The sequence below is a fragment of the Uncinocarpus reesii genome, genomic scaffold (genome assembly GCF_000003515.1).
Source record: "Uncinocarpus reesii 1704 scaffold_2 genomic scaffold, whole genome shotgun sequence".
Taxonomy (NCBI): Eukaryota; Fungi; Ascomycota; class Eurotiomycetes; order Onygenales; family Onygenaceae; genus Uncinocarpus; species Uncinocarpus reesii.
The window spans coordinates 3,716,156-3,726,995 of record NW_003052499.1 but is presented as its reverse complement, the minus strand read 5'-3'; the positions used below and the strand labels follow the sequence as shown (position 1 = coordinate 3,726,995).

At 49.4% G+C, this 10,840-nt stretch overlaps 4 protein-coding genes across 4 annotated transcripts in view; 2 read left to right on the top strand and 2 right to left on the bottom strand.

The window, feature by feature from the left end:
- Positions 1-475, top strand: part of UREG_04250 (uncharacterized protein) — a gene marked incomplete at both ends in the record, with an annotated part of 1,576 nt that extends 1,101 nt beyond the window's left edge. Inside the window, one exon of the mRNA XM_002544687.1 lies at positions 66-475. Coding sequence (XP_002544733.1) covers positions 66-475 — 410 coding nt within the window. The remainder of the gene's footprint in view (positions 1-65) is intronic.
- A 373-nt stretch (positions 476-848) lies between these two features.
- Positions 849-1,941, bottom strand: UREG_04249 (uncharacterized protein; the record flags this gene model as incomplete). Its single annotated transcript, XM_002544686.1, has 3 exons — positions 849-1,519; positions 1,694-1,810; positions 1,866-1,941. 3 exons carry the CDS (start codon positions 1,939-1,941, stop codon positions 849-851), a joined length of 864 nt encoding a protein of 287 aa, XP_002544732.1.
- Positions 1,942-3,570: 1,629 nt separating this feature from the next.
- On the top strand, positions 3,571-4,940 carry UREG_04248 (uncharacterized protein; the record flags this gene model as incomplete). Its single annotated transcript, XM_002544685.1, has 6 exons — positions 3,571-3,707; positions 3,739-3,809; positions 3,925-3,934; positions 4,126-4,162; positions 4,554-4,685; positions 4,782-4,940. The coding sequence occupies 6 exons, from the start codon at positions 3,571-3,573 to the stop codon at positions 4,938-4,940; spliced, it is 546 nt and encodes a 181-aa protein (XP_002544731.1).
- Positions 4,941-5,778: 838 nt separating this feature from the next.
- On the bottom strand, positions 5,779-10,493 carry UREG_04247 (uncharacterized protein; the record flags this gene model as incomplete). The annotated part of the gene is made up of 4 exons (XM_002544684.1): positions 5,779-5,858; positions 5,925-8,124; positions 8,271-9,983; positions 10,035-10,493. 4 exons carry the CDS (start codon positions 10,491-10,493, stop codon positions 5,779-5,781), a joined length of 4,452 nt encoding a protein of 1,483 aa, XP_002544730.1.
- Between the last annotated feature and the right edge of the window lie 347 nt (positions 10,494-10,840).

The window sequence follows — 10,840 nt, the reverse complement described above, 5'->3', positions numbered from 1 at the left end:
TCCATGAACAGAAATACCGCCGAGTTCCCAAAGAATATCAAAGTCGATCTCTGATTTCTTCAAAGCCAGCCAACCGCCACCGCAACCATCAAAGGGCCAGAAGGACAACATCGCCCAGTTACCACAACCGCAACCACGGGCATTCAGTCGAAGCCACTCGGATGTACCACCTGCCCAGAATGCTAACAAGCCCACACCACCCCTTAACCCTCCCTCTCCCAGCGGACTTAACCCTGGTCGCAGACATATACCCCCTACAAAGGGCCTGCAGAAATCGTTATCGGATACCTCCATGCTGAGGGCCAGACCAGGCCTCAGTCGGGGGCTACAAACACGCTTAACGACAATGGGCAACACATCAGCACCTAGTGACACGATAAATGAAGATGAACAAGGGCCCTGGACGAGTGAGGCCCTGGATCTATTTGATTGGTGGCCACCAGGCCGACCGAAACCGGAGTTGAAGGCCGGTTGACTTCACCTTTTGGTCCATTATTACAATATATGTTGCTACATCCACGGATATCTTAGAACTAACATTGTCCTGATGTATACGGAAGCACTAGGCATTAGTTATAAACATCCCGCAGACCAATCTGCTCGATTAGGATGTAATGAAAATTATTCACGATCATGACCCCATAACGATTAAACAGAGAGCTTACGAAAAGTATAGTATCGGTTATTCATTTCTCAATCGGTTGCTCTTTCGTCAACATATCGCTTAATTCAAACGCCGAAATCCAAAGGTCCAAAACAATTCAATATACATCGAATGGTAGTTGTCGACGGCGAAAACGCAAAACGGGAATCTGCTTTAGTCAACGCATCTGTCCATACACAGTTGCTCAACCCTTCTTCACCAAGGTGCCGCTAACATATGGCAGCGGGCCCCATGCAAACGACGTTTCAAGGCCATCACTCGCCCACCCACCGTCCTCCGCCGCAGCCATCCTCAGCATCTTCCCAGTATTCCTAGCCATATGGCAACTGCCCATGAAAAATGGCCAACCCAAAAGTGTATAAAAAAGCTGTGCCAATCTCCCTGCGACGCTCCCCTTCCTCGTGCACCACGGGTTAACGACATGTTCCGCCACAAGCAACTTCCCGCCAGGCTTGAGCAGGCGATACAAACCCCGAATCGTCTCTTCGGGCTTAGGCACTGAGCAAAGCACGCGCACACACACAATGGTATCGAAGACTCCGCTGCCCAGGTCCTTGAAGCCGGCCTTGTCCAAAGCGGGGAGAAGAGATGACGACTCCGCGCCGCAGTGGAGAATCTGGTACTTTGATGAGAGGTTGCAGTGCTCGATCTTGGCGCGGAGGTCAACGTGCAGACCTTCAGCTGGCTCGGCGCCGTACATGGCTTTGATGTTGGGGTTCGTGAATAGGGGCATCTGGGTGCCGGTTCCTGGGCCGATGTCGAGGATTACGCCGCTGGCGGTGGCGAGCAGAGGCGGCATCAGAGCGCTAGAGCCGACTGGTTCCACTGGTTTTGAAGACACAGGATTACGGGCTCCTAGGCGCGAATTTAGTTTGGTGGACTGGTGGTGCAGGAGAAGAGAGCTTGCACAAGCGAGTGGATGGAGAGAACATAGCCATGCCCTTTATTTTGCATCATTGAAAGGAAACCACGGGTATCATTTTAATTTGGACTCTCAACCCCATAACATCAATAACGAGTTTGACCTACCCGAAAACTTAATCCAGAACCTCGAAAAGGCCTCTGATCTGATCTGGGACATCCGAAGAACGGGCGCAAGTAGCTCCCCTCGTCGGAATAATGTGTCCAAAAGGACCACCGCAAAGCCTATATGCATGGTTACACATCTGCTGTAACAATATCAATCGAAGTGTCAACTCACTCCATGCGCTGCCAGCCAGTAGCATTCCTGGCTCGGCAAGGTCATTGACGCGCTGGCAAAAGCCCGGTTCCGCCATGCTGGATAAACACGCACAGTATTCTCAACGCTATTTCTACCTGTTGAATATGCTCTATAAGTTGTCTGTTCGCTGCGTTGAGGGAGAGTTTGCCGAGAAGTTGGGGAAAGAACGAAGCTCTCGGACCGAGACGCAAGGCGGGCTAAACTCAATCAGGGCTGGTGCTTTCGGGATTAGTTTCACCGAGCCGAACAGCCGTCGGGATTATGTAACACAGGTTGATATCAAGTCCGTTAACAGCCGGGCGAGTAGATTTAAACAATGATATATATTTCAGTTGGTTAACAACAAGTCTAGCTACTGAAAGCCCAAATACAAGTCCCAGAGATGGCGGATGCTCCCAGTAAATTAGAAAAGCTCCCAATCATGAATTCTGCGACCTGAAGCATACAAAAGCAGAACTGTACTCCGTACCATGTACAGGAAGCCTCTATGAAGAAGCGTAAGCCCTTATGTTTGGTGGAGCTGATACAAAAGCTTGATGCATGGAAGTCGGGCGGGACCGCCACGCACGCTTTCCCGTGTGCACGACACCGGGAGCACTTGCCGAAAAAGACCGTGGTGCGATCCTGCACCAGGTATTTAACGCACCGCACGCACGCGGCGGTTTGACTGTCAACTCGCTGCAACCTATCAGCTACGTCTAGGAAAGAAAAACTTGGGAAATTGGCCTTGGTAAGGAGAATTTGAGAATACTCACGGGGACAGCAGGTGGAGGCACGCTGGCCACGTCCGCAACCGTTTCATCTCCCAGGTTCTATAATCTGGTTAGCTCGCTGCTCCTTATCCGCGCACATTTATGTCCTAAAACCTGATGTATATAGACAGCTAGAAGAAGAGCTTTGCAATGCGTGGCCGAATCTGAACCAGCTTCTGATTTAACGGACTTGGAGAAACTCCCTTATTTGGTACCATGCCGGATTCTTTTTCTTCTTTATGGCAATTAGCCAGCTCCCATGTAGACTGCTGTTCTTAAAATCTCCGCGCATGAGTCCGGGCGTGGCATCTCCGCTTCCAAGGATAGTGCCGCCCCATATAACAAAGTATCGAGTTCGGGCACAGGCTCGACCTCGGTCATTTCGACATCCTCCGCATCCACGAAAGGATCGGGGGATTGACGCTGATTATGGATCGGGGTAGAAGGTGTTAGAGGAACGAATCCGTGTATGGCTTTATAAGCCATCCCCCCTGAATAACATGATGTCATCACCAGGGTTAAATCAACACGGGGTGAACGGCTTCGTGTAACTTTTATTTGGTAAGTTGCAGTGCATCGTCAGAAGGGCCTTTGCCTCCTATGGACACCTCAAAGGAGTCTGCTTCTCCATGTCCAAATATGAACAGTAGCACCTGCTGATTTTCCTGAACTGCAATTTTTGTCTCTGATCTTAGCGTCGCTAAAAAAACGCTCTAGGAGATCCTCAGGCGCCAAAATATCAGGGCAATATATTCCTGGCAGAATAGGTGCTGCAGCCGAATATTGCAACGAAAACCCTCATTCCCGACTGAACTAGTATGAATTTCGGTGGAAATGAGCGGCTATTTTGTACGTCGCAATGAAACCGGTTCGAGAACCAAAAGAGTCTATTCATGAACGCTGGCTCGGAGAAGGCGAGGATAGCTGGACAAATGGCTTTTGAGTTTCTCTCGCGGGAACTGGGGACAGGATTTGTCCAGATCTCCCAGAAAAATCTTCGGAGATATAGCGCCGGTTCAATCGGCTTAAACGAACCTCCTATGAAGGTCTTCGGAGATGTTCTTAAAGTGTAGTTGTCGTAAGGGGTGTTAGACCCTTAGTATAAGGGAATTAGACTTCACGGGTGATCTCCCATATATCCTCGAATTAACCGGCATAGTTGCTGCTCGTGGTAAGGAAGGATAGGGGGAAGCATAGGGTGCTATCCGCTCGTAAAGATTCCTGCGAATAAACCCAATTAAGTCCTTAATCATCAGGTCAATTGAACTGCTTAAGTGACCTTGCAGAACAAGATGGGTAAGGACAGATGTTTTGGCCGCTTTTGTTTGTGACATTTGCCCTTGCACCATTGCAGGGGAGCTGAACTATTTTGCCCATCCCAAACATGCGACGAAAGCTGAGAATGCGACGAAAACAATTATTTGGTTCCCATATGTTGTTCAGAGTCAGGTTTTGCTTGTATAAAATATATATTACTTCCCATATAGCGGCGGAAGTGAAATAATATATCCTCGATCCGAGTCGGTATGTATGATATTCCAGCAGCAAACCCCACAGCACCACATGTGAAAAGTAGGAACCAGCGAGTTCCCACGCCACAGGGCGATGAGTTGTTCAAATCCAGGCGCATTTTGAAATTGCTCTCGCGGGTTTATATATTCTGGCAACCTTCAAGGTTGGTATAAAAGGCCCAGTCCGCATCGAATACTGATGAGTTGTATTATTCAACGGAATATGTGGTAGGGTATCTCTCACTTCCCCCTGAGTCCTGAAGTTGAAGCTTTCAGGGGCGAACTTGAAGCAGATATCGCAGCGGAGATCAAAATCATAATACAATGATAGAAGAAGAGCAAGTAGGGAGATAGAATATAGGATATAGAATGGAGATGGGTTGATATTTATCAAGCCACTATAGGCTGGCAGTTTAGAGGAGCAAGGTAATGGCCCGCAGGAAGAGAAGATGGAGAGTGGGAATGGGAAGAAGAAAGAGAGGAAGAGAAGGAGAGAAGAGAGAGGTTTATATAGCCGGGTCTGCCCTTCCCTCCACGTGAGATCATGCGAGCATGATTCGCTTTCAAAGTGAGAGAGCGTCACGCCGTCACTAGTGAGCTTTGAGTGAATGAGCGGATGACCCGGAATATAGATCGTGACTGATGCCGGGATAGCCTTGCGAGTGCGAGTGAATATGGAACTGAATGGAGGCTCATTTCACTTCTTCGGTGATGAAAGTTCTTCTGCTGCTGGATTGACGGTGATCACAAAGCCAGACGTCTTCGGGGCTTTAGGGTACGAGGGTAACTAGCACCATTCAAATCATAATCCTTCATCGGGAACTCTTAATTTGAGAAGCACCCTCTAAAAGAAAGTCGGTCCTACATCGGCGACGGGACTTGCAAGAGGAGTGAATGATTTTATCACTGAGGAATAGTTAGCGGGTAGGTTTCAAAACGTCGAAGCAGCTCTACAGACTCAAAGCCAAGTACGCCAATCAAGGGGCGATGAAATGGTTTCAATCATTTTCACATATGTAAAGTCTTGTAATCTGAAAGATCGAGGAACATACATGCTGCCCTGGGTGAAAAGAGCTGTGTTCATACTAAAAGGAGATACTCGACAGTAAAGAGAGGCGAAGGAAAAGAAAGGAAAGCCAAAAGATAGACTGATTAATGGATGGGTGGAGTTGAAACAAAAGGGATTAAAACGACATAGGCAGCAAGAGAGTGAAAAGCAGAGCCACTAGACCGACGTGATGATTGCGGAGGCATCGAATCACATCAAAAGAAGCAAAGATTAAAAGCAATGGCGACATGGCAAGTTGCTCTGCAACAGATAAAATTCCCCGAGAACAGGAGGGCGCACAGTATATGAATTCATAGGAGTGGCGAACTTCAAATTGGGGCCTTGTCCTCCAGACCGAAACCACAGCAAGACAAAACATATTAAACCTGCCAAATTTCAAATGTTGGGTTTTATGGAATGCACCTGGTATTCATTAAGGGCGCCGAAATATGGAAAGCAAACATCTAATTCAAAAACACAAGGAAATTCGTCCACAACATACGAGTTGCCAATATTCTTTTGTGAAATACTTGCCAAAACTTTCGAGAGCACCAAGTACGAAGCGGAAACGTATAGATTTCTCAGCTGTGGACATGAGATAGGGGGCTGACCCTGGAGCTATATCTGCTTGTTCGTGACAAGGAACTAACGTCATGTTTCCCTAGACAAGCAGGTTAGGCCAAGAAACGATTACTAAGTTGAAGAGGAAAATGTGCAAGCGACTTACCGTCACAACAAGCGCGTACGTTCTCCAGGCGATCAGCCTCTCGGTCTTGTCGCTCAAGTACACGCCTCAAATCTTCGGCGCTGTCATTGCTAGCAGCACTGGTGCTGTCTATGCTCCCATTGGTAGTGCCGTACCTGCTTCTACGGCTTGAGAAAGTAGATTTGAACCCTGACGACCTAAAAACATTGCTGATGCGGGTCACAGAACCCGGTCTAGTTTGGTCGGGTCTCAAAGATGATCCAGGACGGCTGGAAGCTGACGGAGGCCGCTGATTCGGAGTTACTGGTCGGCGCAGGGTAGGCGCCGTCTCGACAAAGTGTTTTGACACCGTACGAGTAGCACGACTATTATGAGAAGAAATTGATCTGCGTGACTCTGCCTGCCGAGAAGTTCGTCCGTTTGCTGGATTGAATTCGTTGCCGACTTCCCACGCGGAATGTGGATCCTCAGTCTCGTCGTCTGCCATTCGCAGGAGCAAATATGAGAGCGCATTAAACCATGTTTCGTGGCGTTGGCCAGTTGCAGCGGTAAATTTAACAGTTCGACCCGGTGTAATGATTTCCAAACTTTTTCGATGAAGTCCGGGGGGGTACGGGTTGTCATCATTAACAACGCGGACAGCTTCGATAGGGACGCTCTTTGCTTTGTGTTGCGTCTTCCCAATGACTTGGGGATCATGGGTGCTCCAATACAATGTCCGAGTGTACGGATGGACCCAGAAGTATCGGCGGTGTCGGGTATTTGACATGTCGGACCTTCCGGGTTTGCGAGTATACTTCCACAAAAATTCTCCGATCATAGTTTGAGTAATTGCTTGAATCATACGAGGATCAGCACCAGATTCGAAAGGATAGGCCGCTCTGGCTAGATTAAACCTCTCATCCAGCTCTGAAGCAAAAGATGACATAGAAGACCGGCGAGATGTTATGCTTGTGCTTGTACGCTTGAATTTCGTCTGCGGGGTTGTCAAATTTCGGATCGAGCCACGGCCAGGTTGTTCATTGGGCGTGCGCGGTCGGATTTGGCCAGAACCGCGATATGATGAAGCCGGGGCAATTGGTGGTCCCATTGTGCCAGGGGAAAGTTCTGACGGTAGCTTCTGCGATGCCGCAGCGATTGCTTGCTTATGATCCGCAGGGAGGGGTGGATGAGACAGACCATTAAATCTTTGACTCCCAGCGCTCCCTGGTCGTTTGATCGGGGGATTATTCGGATTTAGGAGCAAACCGGCCTGGCCGGAAGAAAGTGGTTTCGCTTTTGGAGTAGCCAAAGGCGAGTTTTGCGGGCTTGGTATAAGTCCCTGTGGCTGCTTACTTTCGATAGCAGTCACCGGGCGACTGGCATGGCGCTCCATTAGCAGTTTATCAATTTGGACGCCTGTCAGAATAGTTTGAGCGGAGATTTCAGTGGTGTTGATGGAAACACGGGAAACCAATGTCTCTGCTTTCGGCAATTCAACCGCAGATGTTTGAGTAGCTTTCTCTGTTTCGGGTGGTAGAGAGGTGTTCACTCCCTGATCCGAAGTTGAGCTCTGATATTGGGTGCTGCGGTCCACTAGAGAAGGCCCAGAGGGTGGAACTTCAACATCATTTTGGCTTAAAAAAACTTCGCTTGGTGGGCCTGGGCTGGCGGTCATCTTCATGGGCTCTGATGCAACATACTGGATATCAGATAGCCCAAGCTGAGCAGAGGGCATTGAGACAATAGGTAACTCGGGCTGCGTTCCGGCTGCTGAAATTGACGAAATTTCAAGGGCTTGACTTTGTTGTGGTTCAGGGGCAGTTATAGGAATTGTGAGCGGGGTTGTAGAGGTTGACTGAACTGTGGATATAACCAATTCCAACGAAGGTTTTGAAGGGGTCACACTCGGAAGCGAAGGGGGGGTATTCTCAAACGCAATGACGGAAACATCCATTTGAATAGGCGGGAGATGAGGTTTCTCCGGCATTGAGATAGGAACAGTTTGCTCAATATAAATCGGCGACATCTCCAGCACAATTGGTGCCACAGCGTCAAGAGTAGCGGAAGATGTTTCGACATGTTGAACGGTGTTAAGTTCGCATTGATCGCGTATTTCCGGCAAAACATCAACAGTGACAACGGGTTCACTTTTGGATAGTACAGGGATTTCCACCGGCACACATTGAGTAGCAGAGCTAGTGAACATTATCGTTTCAAAACTTGTTGACGCGTCTACGAGCTTGGGTACTTCCGTCAACGTCTCTGCATCTCTAAATTGCAGGCTTCCGGCGCAGGCACGATTGCTTCAGTCGATCCTGAGATAACTGGCGTTGATGGATTCGGTCATGGTGCACGAATCAACCATTACCACTTCTCTTGCCGTACCGGTCGACTTGAATCTGCGAATGTTGCAAAGCTTGGGCGGCGACTCGGAGTGGATGTCTCAGACATTGTATTTGAACGGAGAGGCGCGCCGAATTCACTGTCGCTTCCCGCGAAAGCACTGAGTTCGGCGAAGAGGCTCTGCCCCCCAGAAATAGTTCTTTGTTGAGGGCTCTGTGGAGGACTATTTAGGCTTGCCGGTGAATCACGGGGGCTCAATGGAGCGCTTCCTTGGTGCAAGTGTGATTCTTGAGACAAACGACCACGCCTTGCACGACTCATTTTCAGTCGATAACGGGGTGGCTGGGCTTGCACCGGAGTTCTAACGTCGACATATTCGTCCTCATCCCCCGATGTCGAGGCAGTGCTCACAAAAGAAATAGGCCTGCCGGAGCCAAACTGGTCAGATCGTTTGCTGCGAATTGTGCCCGTACGCACGACACGAGATTCAGTCTCAGTGAGGTCATCACTACTCTCTCCAACGAAATTCTCAGCGCCAGTCTGGAAGGCCTCGCTTTCGGTTGCGGTTTCACGCTCATTTGCTGTCTCAAAGGCTTCGGTTTCATTAGCGGTCTGATAAGCATCACTGGTTGTGCTGGAATCCACTCCAGAACGCTCATATGAAACAACTCGATTGCTTCGAGGTACAGAACGAGTAGGACTTGGTTCGCCGTTTTCATCTTCCCAGTCTGGTTCCGCAATTTCTATTTCCGTAATACCTTTTCTGCCAGCTCCGAGCATCTCGGGGCGCGGCGGCTTCTTAAACGCTTCTGCTTTGGCCTTTTGACGCTTGGTATGAGAACTGATCGGGCGCACTGGCTCCGTACGACGCTGTTCTATCTCATCCCTCGCCTCTTGCAACATGCGTTTGAGTTCGATCTTTTCGGTCTTCTCTCTGTGAATGGTGCCTTTCAAGGTTTGAATCATGCGGTGAGCATGGTGTAAGGAGCTTTTTAAGGTCTCCGATTCTAGGTGGCCATGACGTGGGGTAGGTTTGTTTGGAGATGGGGGCGGCGAGTTTTCAGGGGTTGAATCGTCTGAATTTTTCCTTTCCTCGGCGATGTTTGAATTTTTCGCCGCATCCGCTTCATGTTGGCGTAATTTTGCAGCTACCGCTTTAACGAGTTCCTGATTTTGACCTGCCAACTCTTCAATCTTTTGATGGAGAGCAGTGCGTTCAGTTTCTCCAAGGTTTACGTTCCGTCGGAGAATATGCAGTTCAGAGTCGTAAGCCTTCTGGGCAGCAATATTTTCTTCAGTAAGCCTACCATGGGCCTGCTTGATTTCGTCTAGCTCCCGTTGAACATTTGCCTTTTCAGCATTCAGCGCATTTAGGTTACTTGTTAAACGACTTTCGCGATCGGAAGCTTCTTTGGCGGCAGCAAGCAGCTCGTGCGTTTGGGTTTCTAAAGCCCAGTTTTCATCTTTATACCGCTGCTCGCTTTCATCAAGGGCTCGAAGTCGTTGGGTGAAACCTTCAGCTTCAAGTTCAAGGTGGGCTTTTTCCAGGTTGGCGGCCTTCAGCGCTTCTTCTCGTTCTGCTAGGAGTGTCTGCAATTGCCGAACTTGGGCGAGCAAAGAAGTGCTGATTTCCGTCGCAAATTCGATGTCGTGCACCCGACTCGATGGTTGGTTACGCTGCTTCCGGGAAGGCACCGATACTTTTGAAGGGGAATTGGTGGCTTGACTGGAAAACACAGAAGGGCTTGCGTGATGCTGCAAAATAAGTCAGACGCCGTGACAACAATATCATCCATAGGTCCTTACACGGGAATCCAATGATGGGGTGCCTAGGCCGTCATCCTGGCCCATAAGCCTGCTCTTAGGGCCCAGGGAAACTCGAGCCGTTTCCCGTCCAATTTCATTGTACTCCCGCTCCAAGTCGTTGAGTTTGCGGCGAAGATCAGGCCCAATCTCCCCATCTTCCTGTTGTCTTTCAACCTCCTTCAACTTCTCCGAAAGCTCCCTTTGCTGATCGACAAGGGCAGTGCCAAGCTTCGATGCTTCTTGTAAGCGACGATCTGTTTCTGCCAAATGCGCTTCGAGAGCCCGCTTGACTTGCGAGGGAGAAGAAGCATTCAGAGTAAACAGGTGGGAATCAAAAGAGGAATAACGGTGCGGTTCTCGATGCGAATGGTTCCCGACTGGCGTATCGGAGACGAACGGGTCCTCCAGGTCCACCCCATTGTCACTAATCACCCCGAAGGAAGGAAGGGAATCGGCCATGGCTTTGCGTTAAGTAAATTCAACGGCTGGCGAACCCCTAGGCGGCTGGTCTCATCGTTCCCAAGCGACGTCGTTCGGTATCGTTTGGCGAGACCCTTGGAAGAACAAGAGCGAACCGGGAATGAGAGTCAAGCACAAGTCGAAAGTGCCGTCTCACCACTTATCTCCACCACGCCCCATTCATAACCTGTGTCGAATCGATAAGCGATATAAAAGCGCTCTCGTCAGTGAGATGCGTGTTCAGTTGGCCGATTGTTCGAGTTGCTCGGATCGAAGACGCGTTATTGGGTGTGATGATGTACTGCCAACACACAATTTGTCCACTTTCAGGCGCGAAGCACCAATAA